The sequence below is a fragment of the Nycticebus coucang genome, chromosome 8 (assembly GCF_027406575.1).
Source record: "Nycticebus coucang isolate mNycCou1 chromosome 8, mNycCou1.pri, whole genome shotgun sequence".
NCBI classification, from domain to species: Eukaryota; Metazoa; Chordata; class Mammalia; order Primates; family Lorisidae; genus Nycticebus; species Nycticebus coucang.
This window is the reverse complement of record NC_069787.1, coordinates 55,007,907-55,028,627: the sequence shown is the minus strand read 5'-3', so window position 1 is coordinate 55,028,627 and position 20,721 is coordinate 55,007,907. Positions and strand designations below refer to the sequence as shown.

Genomic DNA, 20,721 nt, shown 5'->3' with positions numbered 1-20,721 from the left:
CCTGTCCTCCTCCTCTCCCTCCTGACCTCCTGCTCTCCCTCCTGTTCTCCTTCCCCTCCTGACCTCCTGCTCTCCCTCCTGTCCTCCTCCCCCTCCTGACCTCCTGCTCTCCCTCCTGTCCTCCTCCCCCTCCTGACCTCCTGCTCTCCCTCCTGTCCTCCTCCCCCTCCTGACCTCCTGCTCTCCCTCCTGACCTCCTCCCCCTCCTGACATCCTGCTCTCCCTCCTGTCCTCCTCCCCCTCCTGACCTCCTGCTCTCCCTCCTGTCCTCCTCCCCCTCCTGACCTCCTCCTCTCCCTCCTGTTCTCCTCCCCCTCCTGACCTCCTGCTCTCCCTCCTGTCCTCCTCCCCCTCCTGACCTCCTGCTCTCCCTTCTGTCCTCCTCCTCTCCCTCCTGATTCCCAAACAGGGCCTATTGTTTTGATGCAAATTGTCTCTTGTTCTCCTTGTAGCTTTGACAGAAAAACTGTATTCTTCAAGGATTGTCCTCAAACTTAACTAGATATAGAAGAGTACAACATTAACTGTGGGTGTTTTTGACCTTGGAGACACTTGATTGGAATACCTTTGTGAAACAGAGTTATTCATACAATATGGCACTTTCCGTTTCCAAAGAGAAAAATATTCTTCTGTGACTGAGAGTTCCATGAAGTCAATTGGTTTTGCTGTTAGGGTTAAGAAGAAATGTTCCTAACATCCACTTAAAGGATTTAGAACTGTATTTACTTGGAAACACATAACTGTTTGGAGTGTTGTATTTTGAAGTGATACTTCTGCACGCAATAATTGTGTTGAGAGGAATACTAAGTACTTTTGTGTCATAATAAGGAAATGACACTGCCTAGAAGGAGAGACCTCCAAATTATAGATGATTATTTTTTATTCACAGCATCTTTCATAACATATGGACCTAAAACTGGCATTCCCTCACATACAAATATAGACTTCCAGCAACCAATTTTTTTTTTGCGAGAGAAGAGAGCCATTGCCGGATTTACTATGAAGATGGCTTGGAGTCTTAATGTGACTGCCCAGAGCATCATCGGGAACTATTGGTCTGTTAGGTTGTGAATGTCAGGTGAGAGTTTCTTCTTGTTGGGGAAAGAGAAAGAAAGACCCTTTACAGAAGTTCTAGAACAAATGTTGAGATTTATTACCACCTTTGCCATCACCATATTTTGAGTAGTGCTTTCAGTATTCTGCTGATGGGTACTTCACACTTCACCTCATTTCATTGTCCGAAGAATGGTGTGAGGTCTGGTATCCTCTTCATTATGAAGGAAGAGAGGCAGGTGAGGGCCAGTCAACTTGTCATGTAGCTGATACATGGTGATGTGAGAACTTGACTGTGGTACATTTGGCTGGAGAGTCCCTGGTCCTAGCACAATGCCAAACTGCCTAGCCAAGTATACATTGGTGGTCCTCATGTGATTTGAACCCTGGCAGTAAATCTAAGCCAAGAAGGATGCTGTTCCCAGGCTCCAAATCAATAGCATAGCAGCAACATTGATGCGGATTCTTTCCAACCCAACCCATTCTGGTTAGGTGTCTTCACCAGTAATAAAACAGAGACGACAGAGCAGGAACCATGTCACTCTATCCCCACTAGAGGGATGTGAAGTAAGTTTACACCTAACTTAGGTGACTGTCCCCTTCCTTTCTTCTCTCCTCACCCACCTCTCTTTGCTACCCCTTTCTATCAAGCCTTGGTCACAGATGTCCTGCCTCTGTTTACCAGCCACCTCATCCTGGGTCATGACCTTCTCATTACATGAATAGGGTCCTTTGCAGACTACGTCTCCCAGGAGGCAGGGACTGATATTTGCGCCCCCCAGATTTCTTTCTCTAGGAGCATTGTTTAATCTCTCATTTTACAACCCTCTCCAGGACCCTCTTCCTCCCTGGCGACTGTGACGACCAGTCCTTTGTATGACTGGCCAGAGCACCTTTGCACATCTGTCAGAGGTGACATACCTGCTCTGCAAATGAATGCCCTGGAGAGAGGCACATTGGACCAGCTGTGTGGGATATGAGGATGCAGGTTTACATGGAAATGATCCCTGCAGCTCTGCTCCAACTTATTTTTAAATAACATGAACCAAAAATAAACCTCCTTATACCCCAAGGGAACCACGCATATTTGCCAACACATCCCCCCTCCACCCTGCAGCCTGGCACATGGTAGAAGATTTGTAAATATTTATTGAATGAAGGAAAATAGCAGCAATTTCAGTTTAAGTTCCTTTTTTGTGTTGGCATAATCCCTACTTAAATGATTGGTTTAATGAATTTATCTCTTGCACTGTAGCTATTTTAGAGCTTGAAGGAATGAGAAGACGACAAAAAAAAAAAAAAATTGGACCTTAGGGTGGGAATGTGAGATATCGTCCACTCTTAAAGCGTTCTGGCCTTTGACTGTCTGTTGGCCACTCTTCCAGTGTCAGTGTTTGTCCGGGGATCTGGGTGAGGGGATTTCAGGGGAAGGGCCAGAGCAATGGCACAGGGGCGGAGAAGCAGGCCAGTTGCTCTCAGGGCGTGGGCTTTGAGGCAAACGCTCCAGATTTTCACTTGGGGAGTGGCAGGTGCTTGCTATGCCATCTTCTCCTCAGCCCTTCTGTCTATCCTCATGTAGTGATTTAATTTTGCCAGCGCCAGAGATGTAATTTTAGTTTTTGAGGAGAAAACGTGGCCAAGAGACCATGTTAAAACGCCGCCGCTCTGTGGCTGGGGGTCCTTCCTGCAGCTCTCCTCTGCGGAGGGCGCTTTGTCCTGCTGCCAGGTGCCCTAGGAGCCCCTTTTCCATGTTTGGCTTTTATCCCAGTTAATTGTGACTGGCCAGAAGTCCCCTGACTTGAGCTTCCTCTCTGGGGGGCTGTTCTGGGTGACTCACTTCTAGATATGCTGTTATCACGTAGAAAAAAAATGACCCAAATGTATGAACAGCGTTAAGTGTTCTGACAGTGAAGTAGTGCTTTCCTCCTCCTGGTGTTTGTGTGAAATGATCTGGCAAAATAGATGCTGCAGAAATAATGCATTTCTGTGTCTCCCTTCTCAAATGATGAATGTTCTTGGCTCATCACAGGATTTCTTGCCAAATGCTGATTCTGCTAACAGAAGGAATGGAAGCTTCAGAGGTTCTTTTGTGACAGAGGGAATACAAAGTTTCTCAGGCTTGCCTTCCTTCTGTGGCACGGATGCTAAGAGGTGCCCTTGCAAGGGGCTGCGTTCTGCCCAAACTAGGGCCACGTATCTCCTGCCACTGCACCACTGCGCCAGGCCAGGGAGCCGGGGAGAGGCAGAGGGAAGAGCATCAGTGTCATCAGTTACCCTGCCAGAATGTGTTACGTTAAGAGCTCGTCAATTCAGGAAGGCAAGAGTATGAAAACATAATGCTTACCATATTCCTTTGTGGTGCTTCCCACTGGGGTTGGGGTTGGCCTGCTGTGTACCGGCACCACACGCCAGGGGCTTCACAGGCGTCCTCCCAGTAAGACTGCAGAACAGACCTGGAGGACGGTCATCATCAGCCCTGGTTTTCTGCCTAAGGATAATGAGGTCTGGGGATACAGGACTTTCTTAATGTGAACTGGTCAGTTGGCTCAGATCATCAGACCTCTCGCTGTCTCTTGGGGAGCCCTGCCTCTCATTCCTCTGGCTCTTCTGGAATCTCCTCATTGTCATCCCCAACTTTGACAATTCCAGCCTCCAAGCTCCTTATCTTTACCCAGTTTTGCCTCCCCATCTCACCTCCGTTCTGCACACTGAGGTTGTTCAAAATCACATACCTGGTCATTGATCACTCCTATCCTTAAACCTTTTACTTATTCCAGCTGTTTCACCTCTCTACACCCCGGCCACCCTACCCAAATCAGGCAGAGGCCCAGACTGTCAGTCCTGGCACATCACCTTTGATGATATCCTGGCCTGTGCTCGCCTCATGGCCTCCTCTCTCATTTAGGTCACTCACCTTGGCCATTCATGCTGTGGCCAGCAGTTTCTTGAGCCTGACCGCCGCCTGACTCTGGACCTTCATACTTGCTACTCACTCTGCCTGGCACACTCGGCCCTTATTGCATCTCCCATCTTCCAAGCATAGTCATCCTTAAAGGGTCCAGCAGGGCAGGAGTCACTGCCTTGACCACCCCCACCGGGGTACTTACTATCTTCTTTGCCTGTTTACTCATTGGAACATCCTGACCATTAGACTAGATGCTTTCTTAACCTTTGTTTTTCTCATCATTATGTGTTCTGGCCCGGTGTCTAGCACCCTGGCTGGAACACCAGAGACACCAAGTCTAGTTTGCAGAAAAAAATAAATGAAGTGCTAGATGGAGGTAAAGGTCAAAGGCAGACTGGCCCAGATCTCTAATCTGGTGGCACAGCCATCTCTTCCATGTGTGTTTTCCTCTCTGCTTTTGTTTTGTATGTTTACAAGGACCTGCTAATATTTTCCCAAATCCTTTCCCGGTTGAGAGATGACTGCTTTCACGTGAAGCAAAAGTAATTTGTAGTGTGGTCCTTGAAGCTATAGAGAATAAAAAGCACCATTGCCTCCACAGCTGTGTGGGGAGGCAAACCCTGGGAGGAGGGGGAGCCCCAGGCATTTTTCTACTAGGTCTTTCTTGGTACTTGGGAGAATAAAGACTGATTTGTAGCCCACATATGGCCATGGAAGTAATTTCTGATTGAGCTTCCAGTGCTGCCTTCTGAGAGGGTTTGCTCCTCTCTTTCCAGGTGTTTTTATTGTTGAGAGCTCTGTCTGGGGTGGGCGGCAGGCTCCCTGCTCACCTACTTCAGAGGCCCAGAGGACAGAGAGTCAACTTCTGAGATGTCAAATGTACATATGCCCTGGCTGCCTGGAGCAGCCTTGTGAACAGCTGCAGCCCTTCTTTGCCGACAGTGTTTCTAGTTTTTGGTATTTGACTCTCTTGCCAAGTCCAAGCCACAGTTGGCTACCAAATCAATGAAACAGGTGTTTTTATGAACATGCAGTAGACCCTCTGAAACAAGTTTGTAAATATTTACCTGACCTCCTTCTCCCCTGACCTCCTACCCCCGCAGTTCAAAATACCAAGCAATTAGAAGTCAGCCTTTGGTAGGTTTTATGCCCTCTTTCTCATCCTTCAGCCTTCAGCAGCTGACTGACCCCCTCTGTACCTCAGAAGGGATAATACCTCTCAGGGTGGTTGTGAGGATTAGACAAATCACTATGTGAACGCTCCAGCACCTGCTGCACCTGTGATACACACAGGGCTCATTTTAGTGACATCCTTGGACTCTGCCAGTGCAGATCTGTCACTAAGCCACACAGATCCTAACTGGGACCACATTCTCCAGAAGGAATTAAGAGTCCACATTCTATTCTAAATATAACTACAACTTTATATTTTCTAATTTCTAAAATAAGAGTGTTCGTTGTAAAAGTCAGAAAATACAGGTAAGCTGCATTTTCTATATTTTTTTTCTGAAGAAAGAAATAAAATCATTTGTAATTACACAATTGGCTATAAACATTTGGTGTATGACCTACCCTGTTTCCCCAAAAATAAGACAGTGTCTTATTTTAAGGTGTGCTCCCAAAGATGCTCTAGGTCTTATTTTCAGGGGACATCTTATCTTTCCTATAAGTAGGTCTTATTTTCGGAGGATGTCTTATTTTCGGGGAAACAGGGTAATAGAGTGGATGTGTGCATGTGTATGTGTGTGTGTAGATTAGTGATTTAAAACAGCAAGTCATCAGTTACTGCCTAATAAATTATAATATATGTGTATTTCCTACATTCTTTGGCTATATGGAATTCTATTGTTCTGGAATAGCTCACTTTATCCAGTTGCGAGTGGTGAAATTGCCTGGTTTCCTATTGTAGATACTTTTTTAATGGTTTTGATGCATATCACTGTTCTAAGCTGCTAGAGGCTGTCAATTGATTAATGACTGTCATTGAGTTACTCTGTATGTTCTTCAAAAATCTTTTGTTTCCTGGAAAGAGTAAGGCATTACATTATTCTGATCTCATTCTAGCAGGCATTAAAACATCTTGGAAAGACAGTGTTTTTTGTTCATGGGATAAAACTTTCCCAGGGTGGTAAGAAAGTAGTATGTACTTGACCCATTTGCAAAGAAGACACGTTGGCATGTGGCCTGATGGGGGAAGACTCCAGCTAGAAGAGGAATGGAGCTAGTGAATAGCTTGTCTATCCGAGACTGCATAGCTTGTCTCTGATCTGGAATCCTCAGCTTGGCAAAGAGCTTTGTATTGAGGTTGATTAGCGATGTTGCAAGCACAGGAAGTCCTGGAGCTCAACAAACCTCCCTAAAATCAGTGGCTCCTTTCCACAGAGAAGACTCAGAAAAAGGAGACCGGGTGCAAGAAGATCTCATTAAAAACTTGGTGGAAAGTCAGGGTTAAAAAAATTGGTTACTTTCTAGATATCTACTGAGAGAGGAGACACATACAAGTAACAGACTATTGAGGCCTAATTTGAAAACTCAGAGATCAGGTAAAGGTTAATTGTGAGTCCACTTTATTTTTCTTCATGTTAAGCCTCTAGATCACCATAAGTTACAGATATTGGGCTGGTTAGTTTCACCTTGTTTTACTCAGTTCATGAACTTTGTATTTTTGATAGTGAGTCAGCCTTGGGTATAAGCTGGGCTCTGCCGTTGTCTTTTGGTGCACAACTAGCAGGCAGCAGAGAGGCCCTAGAATTTTCGGCTCCAAAGATACTGGCTTTCATTTGAACGTAGGTAGGGAAAGTTTCCAGTGATTGTCATTGGAGTTTCATTTACACACCAGAGAATGCTGTTAGCCACAGCCAGGGTTGGGGTGGCCTGGGGTCTCGCATCCCAGGCCAATCTAAAAACTCCCAAGGACTGAGGAAGGTCACTCTTTGTCTTAGTTCATTTTGTGTTGGTGGAACATAACATCACAGACTGGGTAATTTAAAAGAAAATAAATTTATTTTTAACAGTTCTGGAGGCGGAGAAGCCCAAGAAGGTCAAGGGACTGCATCTGGTGAGGGCTCTGTGCTGCGTCATCCTACAGCAGAAACAAGGGCAATAGAGTGTGAGGGGGCAAGAGCAAGGGAGGACAAACTTGCTTTCATAACAAACTTCTCTCCAGATAACTGACTCCAAAGGTGATGACATTAGCCCATTCTTGAGGGCAGAGGTCTAGTCACCTCTTATCAGGCCCCATCTCCCAACACTGTTGCACTGAGGATTGAGTTTCCAACACGTGCCTAGCAGCTTCATTCTTAGTCACATCTTCTTTGTAAAAATCACAATTGTTCTCTAATAAGCTTCCTCCAGAGAAATCCTGAGTGTCTGCCGTAGGCTGCAGTGGTGACCATGAGGACCCATCCTCCCCTCCCCTTGTCTCACCTGGGTCACCCAGTGTGTGGTGGCAGGAGAGATGAGCACGGAGTGCTTTGGGTGCGGGGATGGAGAGTGCAGTCTCCTTGTTTTAGGGAACCAGGGCAGCCTTGGAGGGGAGGAGGGAAAGTCTAGGTCAGAATCTTGGTTTTCTAGGCGAGGTGCAAAAGAGAAGTCCTCAAAACAAACTCGCATTTATGGATTTCAGGGAGCAGAGAGAAGCACGCAACTACAGCTTGTGGTCCATTGTGGGCTGTGCAAAGCAGTTCCTAACACCTAGGGAGGAACGCAGCAGATGTCCGCCTTGGTCCAGACTCAGGTCATCTACCTCAAGCACTTAATTTCTTCAGGATCAACTTAATTCTGAGAAACTCCAAGGCCAGGGGACTGATATTCAGGCCTTAGCCCCAATATCCCATCTGAGGATCTCTTCTCGTAGTCCCACTCTGCAAGAGTCTGGCACTGGGAGCTGGAAACTCCGTGTCCACATAGGACTTGGAAATTGGAGCAAGGGAAGGAAGGGTTCTGTGTGATACACGCACACACACACACACACACAAACACACACACACCTTCTCATCCTGAGGCAAGAAAAAACTGAGCTGCCTCCCAGTTTACATTGTTGAAGGTATCAGATGGGGGAATGAATGGGGAGAAAATTTATATCTCAACAATTATCCTGCCATTAGAAAGGCTTTCTTGTTTTCACTTCAAAAAGGACTTTCAAGGTCTGTAGAGCTAAGAAGAGACGTGCACCCTTTGTTTTTCCAGAGTAGGGCCTTAGAGTGAGGGGGTTAGTAACTAATTCAAAGTCTCCTCACAAGAAGAGTAAATATATACCCCCAATATTTTTAGTTCCCCAACCTTTCATAACTATGTTGATGTAATGGATTCATTATGACATTAAACGTATTTTGAATTTCAGTTGGAAGGTTCCTATTAATAAACAATATTTCTTTCTGGTAGGAACAAAATTAAATCTTTAGTTTAAATCAACTTTTGGTCTCAGGACCCTTGAGATGCTTATAGAATATTGAGGACCCTCTAAGAGCTTCTATTTATGTGGGTTAGTTGTACCAATTGATATTTGTCATATTAGAAATTAAAAACGAGACATTTAAAGAGTAATTCAAAAGATAAACTTATTACGTGTTAACATAAATAATATAATTTGTGAAAAATAACTATATTTTCCAGAATAAAAAAAGTTAGAGGAGTGCCTTTTTTTTCATTTTGCATTTATCTCTATAGTGTTTGATTTGAGGGAAGACAGTTCGATTCTCATATTTGCTTCTGTATTCTATTACTTGTGATTTACTGAAATCTGCGAAGAAAATCCATCTTCACATAAATATGCTGTTGGAAAAAGGACTTCATGAACCTCTAAAGAGGTTTCATGAGCTCCTAGAAGTTTGGGGACCACTGTAAGAACTGAGGGTTTAATAAACAGGTAGATTACCAAAGTATATGATAGATTTTAACTGAAAAATTGTTTTTAATTGAGAATTTGAGCAAAATGTGGATCAAATCAGTCCCTTATGAACAGAGGCTGAATAGTTTAATTGGGGTAAGATTTATAACTTTCCTGAGTGCTAGTTAAGAGCCATAGTCAGTTTTCACACTGTTCCCTGCTTGGCTAAATAATTTTGAAATACAGTCCAATACTCACAAAGCCAGCAGAAGCAATCATATTATAATTTTTTTTTTTTTTTTTTTTTTTTTTTTTGTAGAGACAGAGTCTCACTGTACCGCCCTCGGGTAGAGTGCCGTGGCGTCACACAGCTCACAGCAACCTCTAACTCTTGGGCTTACGCGATTCTCTTGCCTCAGCCTCCCGAGCAGCTGGGACTACAGGCGCCCGCCACAACGCCCGGCTATTTTTTTGTTGCAGTTTGGCCGGGGCTGGGTTTGAACCCGCCACCCTTGGCATATGGGGCCGACGCCCTACTCACTGAGCCACAGGCGCCGCCCTATAATTTTTTTTTTTATTTATTTCTTGTAGTTAGATGTGCTCTAAAATCACAGGTGAGATGCTTTACGGTATCCCATGCCTTTAATGAATATTGCTCTACCTTCTGCAGAAATACAAAGAATATGAAAAAGACGTTGCTATAGAAGAAATCGATGGCCTCCAACTGGTGAAAAAGCTGGCCAAAAACATGGAAGAGATGTTTCACAAGAAGTCTGAGGCCGTGAGGGTAAGCGCCTCTTGTTTCTGCTCTGTATTGTCCAAAGACACAAAGGATTGGCATTGATGAACCCATCTCTCAAATATACAAATTGATTTGCTCAGTCATTATGTCAACACCTTTATTCTTTTATTTCTTCAGTCTGTTCAACCAGGAGAAGCAGTTACTAGGGGCATGAATTGCCTTTTTCATAGAGGGTTTGAAAATGGATCCCCAAACCCAGTTGAAGGCCAAGTGGGTTCTTCACCTTGCTGCACAAAGAATTCAAGCATGAGCTGACAAAGTAAGGAAAAAGCAAGTTTACTGATAGAAAGGAAAAAATAAAAGAGAGAAAAGTGGCTACCCCATTGATAGAGCAGTGGCTATTTCTCGGAACAAAAAAGGGGAACACCTTGTAGCTGTTTATAAATTGTCAGGGTGCTGTGGGGGTTCTTTTTAGTATGCTAATGCTTTATAACTAGAGAGTAATGAGCAGGGAGGATAACCTGAGGTGGTTTTCTCAAGGCCATCTGGGTTCTAGCTGGTTTTGGCTGGGTTCTCCACCTCTTGTTTTATCAGAGACTTAAGACTGTATGTTGATCAAGGTCTGCCAGTTCCCCACCTCAGTTCTGGTACTAGTTTTCTTCTTATACTTTTATACCGTTAGCCCAGGTGCCAGTAATTGTATAGCTATGGATGGAGGGTGGGCCTACAACTGTGTGATGAATTCACTAATTGCCAAAAATCATTCAAAGATACATTGTGGCTCAACTAAGCAACTTCAAAAAATTGAAGCAATGCTTGCCAAAATGTGGAATTGAAAATCTCAGTGGGGTAAATGATGTCTGGATGAAGTTGAAAGTTCTCTTAACCGTTATTGGAACATTACTGTGCAACAACGATAATGTTTGTGTTTTGATAAGTAAGAGCTTCCTGAATTTTGTAATATCAGCATGGTAGAAGGAACAGCAGTGCATATATTTATCATTTTGGATTTCTATGATGGCTTTTGACTTTGTTTCCTGTTACCAACTACACAGGGCATCTTACATTATTGATGTAGTACATGTGAATGTTGCAATATCCTACATTAATGCTATTTTGACATAGATTATGAGAAAGAACTGAAATCTAAAGAGTCCCATATTTGTAAGGTATAGTTTGTTTACCTTTCAATTTTAATATTTCTCTCTAGGATCACTTTCTTATAAAAGATCGTTTCCTGCTTTGGTTTCTCTCACACTTAATTGGAAAAATCAACATTTCCCAAGTTATGGCTGCCTTTGCTCATCTCTAAAACATTTTTTACTGTTTAGATTTAGGGAGGAATTGTAGCTTAATGCATAAGAGCACAAGTATGACCTGGGCTCAGTGCCTGCCTTTATCACTAAGCTTTGAGCTTTGACAAAATAGTCTTGATGAGCCTAAACTGCCTCGTTTATAAAATGGGAAAAACTCACACAGGGAGCATGAAGTTCAAAGTTATGATTTTTAGTCACTTAGCATAAACCATGGCTGTAGCAGCCCGTATAGCCTATGGCTAGGAGGAGTGAGATCTGGTGGGAATGCAAATTAATACATTCCTTTTGGAAAGAGATATGGAGAACACTTAGAGATCTAAAAATAGATCTGCCATTCAATCCTGTAATTCCTCTACTGGGCATATACCCAGAAGACCAAAAATCACGTCATAACAAAGATATTTGTACCAGAATGTTTATTGCAGCCCAATTCATAATTGCTAAGTCATGGAAGAAGCCCAGGTGCCCATCGATCCACGAATGGATTAATAAATTGTGGTATATGTACACCATGGAATATTATGCAGCCTTAAAGAAAGATGGAGACTTTACCTCTTTCATGTTTACGTGGTTGGAGCTGGAACATATTCTTCTTAGTAAAGTATCTCAAGAATGGAAGAGAAAGTACCCTATGTACTCAGCCCTACTATGAAACTAATTTAGGGTTTTCACATGAAAGCTATAACCCAGTTACAACCTAAGAATAGGGGGAAGGGGGAAAGGGAGGGGAGGGAGGGGGGAGGTGGGTAGAAGGAAGGGGATTGGTGGGATTACACCAGCGGTGCATCTTACAAGGGTATATGTGAAACTTGGTAAACGGTCTGTGAAGCTAGTGAATGATGCCCCATGATCATATCAAAGTACACAGCTATGATTTAATAAAAAAAAAAAGAAATACTGGTATAGCTCAATACTGGAACACCTTGGTGGAAAGGGCATGGAGAGGGATTTGGCTCTCCTAACAAGCATGAGAGCTCGCGAGCTGAGAGCAGTGGGAAATTGGCAGTCTCTACACCTGTGGTGTGGAGAGGCACGAGATCAGCCTTACATTAGGCTGGAGGAGAAGGCAGTCAGGAGCATGCGTATTCTATCACAGACGCGCTCACTCTGACTTCGGCCTGCAGAACGCTAGCACAGCATCTCTCTGCTGAAGATTACCAAGCTCTGCTAAAGACTAAGATCTATCTTTCTTTTTTTTTTTTTTTTGAGGTTTTCTTTTTATTTATTTATTTATTTATTTATTAAATCGTAGCTGTGTACATTGATATGATCATGGGGCATCATTCACTAGCTTCACAGACCGTTTACCAAGTTTCACATATACCCTTATAAGATGCACCGCTGGTGTAATCCCACCAATCCCCTTCCCTCTACCCACCTCCCCCCTCCCTCCCCTCCCTTTCCCCCTTCTAAGATCTATCTTTCTAAGAAGACTGCTTTACTCTCTCTAAGACACACTCTGTCTCTCCAGCTAAAGTAGACAGCCCTCAGGCACATAACAGACCTGAGCAAGGTAACTTAGCAGTCCACGTCTGGAACCTAGTTAAGCCGGGCCAAGACCTGGCCAGTCCTGGGCCCTGACAAGTGGTGTCAGGAGTGAGATGTGACACATGGCACATCATCAGTGCTGAGTGAATGATAGCTGTTGCTAAGCTATAATTTTTGATTGACTGATACTGTTTTTTTTTTTTTTTTTTATTGAGTTCTTGCTAAATCACCCACACTGGTCTCAAACTCCTAGGGCTCAAATGATCCTTTTGCCCCAGCCTCTCAAGTAGCTGGGATTGTAGGTGTGAGTCACTGTGCTCCATGATTATTGATTTTTTTTTTTTTGGTAGAGACAGAGTCTCACTTTATGGCCCTCGGTAGAGTGCCGTGGCCTCACACAGCTCACAGCAACCTCCAACTCCTGGGCTTAAGTGATTCTCTTGCCTCAGCCTCCCGAGTAGATGATTATTGATTTAAGTAAGATAAGACTTCTTGGTGGAAGCTCTGAAATGCCTTAGAAGAAAAAGTTCACTTTAATCTGTCACAAAAATAGTGTACATTAGTGCATTTAAAAAAAAAAATCCCATCTCCTAGGCAGGAATCTATGGTTTATGTTCTTGTGTTTCTTTCCTTCCAGTCTTTTTTCTTCACATTTCTGTGCGTGCACTTGTGTGTTTTTCTTTTTTCAAATTGGCAATTGTGTTGCCTGTTTACTTTGTACATTCAGCTTCTTTTCACTTCTTTCTGCCATTGTAGTATGAGTATTTTCCAGTGTCACTGTATTTTGTGATTTTCTTAAATAGTTGCATAACATTCCAGTCTGTGAAGGTGTCAGGTTCGATTGTTCCTGTATATTTGGATGTTTAAGTGGTTTGCAAGTTTTTATATAAATAATACTATAGTCAATCTTCTTATATACTTATCATGGATCAGCCAACTGAGTACCTACTATGCATTGGCAGCTCCTTTAAGGAGTTGACATGTACTCTCTTATTTTATCCTTAAATAGCCCCATGATGGAGGTTACTATCATCCCCATTTTACAAAAGGGGTGCCTGAGAGACAAAAAGTTGAGTAGTTTCTTCAAGGTCACGTGGGGCGTGAGAGGTAGGCTCCAGAGATGTGGACCTCAGAGTCCACATTCTTCACTGCCTCCAGCTCTTAGCACCCTGGAGTGTATATTGGTTTCCTTAACATGAATTCCTGAGATGGAAGGCAGTTCAGAGGCTCTGAGCCAATCTTTAAGGTTCTTTATGTAGATATAACATTTCCATCCAGATATGGTTGTGTCTGTTCACAGCCCCTCCAGCACATGTGATATGCAATTGCTTATTTTTTCTGAATCCTTACAAAAAAACGAAACAAAAAAAAATACAGTCATTGTATTGCCAATTTGAGAGGAGGAACCATTATTTGAGAGGAGGAAATATTATTGTTTTAACTTATATTTTTCTGTGAATCACAGAAGTTTAGAGTGGAAAGGGACAACAATATCTTTAGGTTCTTCTTCTGCAACTGATAGGCGAAGAAGCCCTGGTTTGAGACCAGGAGAAAAGTGGAGTAACCCCTGTGGATCTGGTGTTCCATATTTACCTTTCCAGAGATGTTAGGAGTCGTCAGTGACTTAATAATCCATGCTTACGTTTATTGAGTTCAGATGCACCAACCCCTGTGCTAATAAGTGCTTTACATGTGTAATCTCCTTTCATTCTTTCATCAACCCTAGGACGGAGGTGTTGTTATTATCATTGCCTTAAAAGTGAGCCAACAGGCTTGGCAGAATGAAGTCATTCCCCTGGGTCACCTGGGCGGCGCTCCGTGGAGTTTGCTTTTGTACCCAGGTGGTGGGATTGCAGTGCCTCTGTGTGTATCAGGGTAGTGTTTATCTAGCTCACTGCCTGGCAAACAGTAGATGTTCAGTAAACATTAGCTGTTACTGCTAATGAAGGGGCCTTCCGATGTGTGAGCATTTAATGGTGAGGGAGACTTGGGGCTGCAGGAAGCACCTGGATAGTGACAGGAGGGAACATGACCTGGGTTTGACATCTTTATACTGCCACCTTGACACCTTTTTGCTTTATTTTATTTGCTTATTTTTTTGTTTTGCCACTTATAAAATAATTTTACTATTAAGTTTATTGCAGGTTTATTATTTTATCTTTTCCTTACTCCCCTCCCCCCTTTTAAAAGATTTCAGCGTGTTACCAGGGTACAAATGTTTAGATTACCAGGATTATTTTCTACTGCTTGAGACAAAGTTTCAAGAGTGCCTATCACCCAGACAGTGTACATTGTACTTGCTAGGTGTGGTTTCATCCATCCGCTCCTCCCCACTCCCACCCACAAACTTCCCTTGAGTTTTACTTCTGTCTGTGTGAGTGCTATTCAGTTATTTCCAATTTAATAGTGAGTACATGTGTTTATTTTTCCATCATTGTTATACTTCACTAAGGAGAATGGTCTCCAGATTGATACAAAAGGAATTAGTTTATTTTCTTTTAATGGCTGAGCAGCACTCTATACTATACATGTACCACATTTTATTAATCTCATGAACTGGTGGGCACTTGGGTTGATTCCACATCTTTGCTACAGTGAATTGTGCTGCAATAAACATTCAAGGGCATGTGTATTTTTGATAAAATGATTTTATATTAGTGAAGTTAACAACAACAACAACAACAAAAAGACTGCTTGATATGTTTGGTAGGGTCTCTTTGAATAGAAAAATGAAGTTGTTCTCTTTGAATCGAAATGTTCCAGGGATAAACGCAGCTAGAATTCTTTGAAATGTGTATTCTATGTATTTTAAAATAAATGCACAGGCCCTTTGTAAACATACTTCGTGGTTAAACAGTCCTAGTCTTTATTTATTTATTTATAGACAGAGTTTTACTCTGTTGCCCTGGTTAGAGTGCCATGGTGTTTTAGCTTGCAGCAACCTTAAACTCTTGGGCTTAAGCAATCCTCATGCCCCAGCCTCCCAAGTAGCTGGGACTACAGATGCCCACCAAGATGCCCAGCTAGTTTTTCTATTTTTAGAAGAGACCAAATCTTGCTCTGGCTCAGGCTGTTCTTAAACTCCTGAGCTCAAGCAATCCTCCTACCTTGGGCTCCCCGAGTGTTAGGATTACAGGCATGAGCCACCACACCCAGCCAGTTGGTCCTAGTCTTTAAAAAGAGTTTGCAGGTCAAGTCAGGATTTGGCCTTGAGATAGTTGAAGTGGGCTTGGTCCCCACTGTGAACCATGTGGCTCTGGTGGCAATAGTTAGAACTGCGTGGCATTTGGAATGAGATGTTGATTTGATTTGGAGGCCAAGGAAGCAACCAGTGTGACCCTTTTATTATAATGCCACCTTACTTCTCTAGTAAGTCGGAAAGGCTGTTGTTTGTCCATGGGTTTGCAGTAGATTTAATATCTGAGGTGGCATGGGTTCCTTTTCTATCAACTCCCCCTTCTTCTCAGATGGCCCAGGACCAGATGATTGTAGGTTTGGCTCTATCACCTGGGAGGCTTTCATTTCTAAGTTGCCATCCCCCTGGCAGTCTGAGTCAGGTCAGAGGTCCTGGTGATGCTTCCCACTGTGCCTTCCTTGTGCCTGGGGTCCATCAGTGGAGGATGTGCATAAGAAAAGCCTGGTTCACGAACAACACTGATTATTGAGATTTCCATTGACATATATAAAATATTTATGAGACTGGCAATAGCAATTTAGGAAACTGCAATAACAACACCTTTAGTCTCTGAAAGTAGGTTCTGTTAGTGCTGGGGGAAAAAATGGAGCACCTCAGTAACCGCATCCTTTAACGTAGCCTGTCATCTCCTGCCTGTTAAACAATGTTGATCTTTTTCTCTCTCTTCTGGCTTGATTTCATCATTTTCCTCCATCACTGTCCCCAGTGATTAGTTGAATCAGAGTGATTTTATCATACTCGTCCCCTATTTGAAGTACTCTCCACCATGCAATTATCCTATCACAGGAAGTCCTATTTTCTCCCTGTCAGATGTCTGAAGTAAATGTGAAACCTAAAGTGGCCTGCCCATTACATAACCTCTGTCATCTGGTTGGTAATGGACTATATGTTACTTTTTTTCCCCCGGGCTATCAAATTATAAATAACCTTAGCTTCAGTAATTGCCATTAGCATAATGGTACCATTATTGTGGTGGCATTTATTAACTAATATTTTCTAGCACTTTTTAATGTTATTGGTTTAAGTAATTTTTCCAGACCTGCTCAGAGGCTAGCTATAGGTTATTTGATATAGTGGTGCTACAGCTTGCTTTTGTATACGTGTACAGCAATCATGCCCAAGGTACCATCTCCCAACTTATTTGTTCAAACATATTTATGCTACCAAGCCCTCAATTAATGTTGCTGAGCTATTTATCAAATTTAAAGTTCCTATGAATGGATAACAAGTAGAATCAAGTTGCTTTTAGTGCATTCCCATTTCAAGGGAGATAATTTCTTATGCTGGACATGGGAAGATGATATAGACTAATCCTCTGCCAATCGTGGACTCCCACCGAGATGTTCCTCAAAGATTCCTGGAAATGTGTGTCCATGTCACAAGTCAGAACTCATCTTTGTACTGATGGAAGGCACATTTGACACAGCTCCGCTTTCTCCTGAGTTGCTGATTTTGAGAATTGTACCCTGATTTCAGGGCAGGGACAAGGCAAAGAATGTACATTCCATCACATTGGTTATATGGACAGGGGCCTCCCAGCCTGTCTTTTGTCTTTAAAAGCCCACCCTCTGCTGGGAGTCACACGAGCTATCAGTCACCTGGAATCACCATCTGAGGTCCCACCAGGGAACTCTGACAGGCACGGTCAAATGTGCAGTTGAAGGAAAATTTGTAGGAAGTGACTCTGAGTAACTATGGACATCTCTGATTGTGAGGGTATACTTTTAGGACTGATTCCAACACAGCTGGAGGCAGTCATGATCCTGTGATTTGGTGTGGTCCCTGTCACTAAGAGGAGCAGAACAACCTGAAAAAAGTAGATAAATCAGGAAATCACAAAAAGAAGGACTTTGGAGAATCTATAATTTTATACTAATATTCTCCAGAATGGTTTCCCCAAGGTGAATTACCCTGGGTGATTTTTGCCTTTGGTTGTTCCAAACAGCTCTGGGGTGGGCACTGCTTTGATCACTGATTTGAGCTAGATTTGTAACCTCCTTCTGTCTTCCCACGTGATTCTGGTTTCAGTGTCTGACACTGATCCATAAGACTTGTTGGGCTGTACAGAGTTCAGACCTCCACAGACTGAAACAATTTCAAACGGTGAGGGGACAGGACAGATTATAGGCTACTATCTAGTAGTGTTTTCAACAAAACATTAAGTATTTTATTTGCTGTTCAAATTTATCCCCTTCCCTCAAAAAACAAACACACACACACACACACACACAAAAAAAAAACAACATAAAAAATCCCACAATTAATTAGAAGTGTCTAAGGGAACAAACTTCTCTGGGGAATGTGAGAAGACATAAAAAGCAAGTTGTAGCTAAACTCGATGAAGAGTCAGTTGTTTTCAAACCTTGGATAAGACATTTAATAAAATTTGAAAGTACTGTGAAGCTCATATTGATATATAAAGTTAATCCTGTTTCACTTATTTTTTGACTTCTATTGATCAAATGGTAAATCAGGTCCTTGGAAAGAGTGTTTTGCTTAAAAATAAATACCCTTGCTTCTTGGGAAAAGCTAGAGGAGGCTAGATTTTATATTAGGTTTTTCCCTCCTTCCTATAGCTACCTGCTGTTCATTGCAGAACTGATTCCCATTATAGCTGTACTGTGGAAAGTAATTGCTGTTGTACAGTAATTCAATTTCAGTGCATTCACGCATCAGTTCACCGATAGGGGTTTATCTGGAGAAACTTGGGACTTGAAAGCTTTTTATCGAGAAATTCCACATGCAGCAAGACATTTTTCCTAGGTAACGAATATCAGTATTTGCATTTAATAAACATTTACCTTCTCAGAAAAATGGATTTTTTCCCTCTGCAGAAGAGATTTACGCCAATCTTCCAAAAAGCTAGAGGGTACTATTAAAGTAACTTTCTCGAGCTGTTTTTTGACTGCCGCCTGTCTACATATGTATGACTATAAAATACATCTATGTTTTTATGTAAATATATACAGCAAGGCATGAAAGGCAGATGCACCCAAGCAAAGTATCTTCTGTAACAAAAATATAAGCTATATAAGGAATTAATATCTATCGGGACTGTATGAATACTGCTGGTTTCAAGACTTGTCTCTACCTAAAGACATTGTAAAAATTTAGGGGGATGCATACTTTCAAAAATATATTCCATAAGTTAGAAATGACATCAGTGATTCTCTTTATAAATTTCTAAATTACAGAAAGGTACTGAAGACAGAACTACTTCTCTTCTTTACATGGGAGGTCCCACATGAGTGGTGGAGCTTCTTAGGGGCTGATAGTAGTTGAACACAGCTAGGATGGTGTATAGTTCTCAGGTGATAGGGGTGGATGTACATTCTGAAATATTTTTATTTTCTGCTTTGTCTTCATGTCTGATCTCATCTCAAAGCTTGTACTTTGAAAGAGGAGTATATGTGTTTTAGGAAAAAGTCATGTTTTCTGTTCTGAGTCACAGATGGAGGGAAGAGACTATTATTTTTTATGTTTATGTGTCATATGGTCTGTTTGCCTTTTTTTTGTACACATATGTGGGGTTGCAAAATCCCATATATATGTGTAAGAAAATTTAGAGCAGAAACCTCAAACCAGAAGAAACTTAAAAAATCATGAGCATGCACATTTATCGGTTTCAATGAGGTCAGTGAACCATCTTTAGTTTACGATTGAGAACAGAGCTACAGAGACCTGCGTAGTCTTTGTGGGTTTTACCAAATGTGCTGGGGTTCCCTCTAACAAACCTCAGATCATACCAGCTGGAGTCTTACTGACAGAGAGTAAACCTTGTGGCCCCCTTGATGGACGGCAGAACCACCAGTCACGCTGTACGTGCCATTTCACATCCTGTCTCCCAGACCTCTCATCAGACCTTTTCCATCAGTCACACATAGTCAAGGTTGGGTAGGTTTGGGGAACAGTATCCTAATTATCCTGCTTAATCTGGGGATGCCGGCCAACAAAAAGAGTTACTCTTTGTGGGTAGAACCTCTGCATCAAACCCTGCCCAACTTGGTTGTCATTGGTCCCTTTTCAAAATAATTTGATGAAACTTCTCCATTTTCAGAGATTAATGGAAGACTTAGTTTTGTGCTTCCTATGATCTACCATACAAGACACCTATGTTTTTAATGACTTTTGTTATGTTTTTACTGCATATGCCAGTAATACATGTTCATTGTAAATGGGGAAGGAATGTGTAGAAACTGATAAAGGAAAAAGTAAAGATAACAGCACCAACAAGTATTTTTTTTTTTTTTTTGGTTGGGGATTTATTGAGGGTACAATAAGCCAGGTTACACTGATTGCAATTGTTAGGTAAAGTCCCTCTTGCAATCATGTCTTGCCCCCATAAAGTGTGACACACACCAAGGCCCCACCCACCTCCCTCCTTCCCTCCTTCTGTTCCCCACCCCATAACCATAATTGTCATTAATTGTCCTCATATCAAAATTGAGTACATAGGATTCATGCTTCTCCATTCTTGTGATGCTTTACTAAGAATAATGTCTTCCACATCCATCCAGGTTAATACGAAGGATGTAAAGTCTCCATTTTTTTTAATGGCTGAATAGTATTCCATGGTATACATATACCACAGCTTGTTAATCCATTCCTGGGTTGGTGGGCATTTAGGCTGTTTCCACATTTTGGCGATTGTAAATTGAGCTGCAATAAACAGTCTAGTACAAGTGTCCTTATGATAAAAGGATTTTTTTCCTTCTGGGTAGATGCCCAGTAATGGGATTGCAGGATCAAATGGGAGGTCTAGCTTGAGTGCTTTGAGGTTTCTCCATACTTCGTTCCAGAAAGGTTGTACTAGTTTGCAGTCCCACCAGCAGTGTTAAAGTGTTCCCTTCTCTCCACATCCACGCCAGCATCTGCAGTTTTGAGATTTTGTGATGTGGGCCATTCTCACTGGGGTTAGATGATATCTCAGGGTTGTTTTGATTTGCATTTCTCTAATATATAGAGATGATGAACATTTTTTCATGTGTTTGTTAGCCATTCGTCTGTCGTCTTTAGAGAAAGTTCTATTCATGTCTCTTGCCCATTGATATAAGGGACTGTTGGCTTTTTTCATGTGGATTAATTTGCGTTCTCTATAGATCCTAGTTATCAAGCTTTTGTCTGATTGAAAATATGCAAATATCCTTTCCCATTGTGTAGGTTGTCTCTTTGCTTTGGTTATTGTCTCCTTAG

At 42.3% G+C, this 20,721-nt stretch overlaps 1 protein-coding gene across 2 annotated transcripts in view; it reads left to right on the top strand.

Moving 5' to 3' along the window:
- CACNA2D3 (calcium voltage-gated channel auxiliary subunit alpha2delta 3) overlaps positions 1–20,721 on the top strand; it is a 913,362-nt gene that overhangs the window by 173,349 nt on the left and 719,292 nt on the right. For both annotated transcript variants that reach the window (XM_053599985.1, XM_053599984.1), the window contains exon 3: positions 9,457–9,573. In XM_053599985.1, the coding sequence (XP_053455960.1) occupies positions 9,457–9,573 (117 nt within the window). The remainder of the gene's footprint in view (positions 1–9,456; positions 9,574–20,721) is intronic.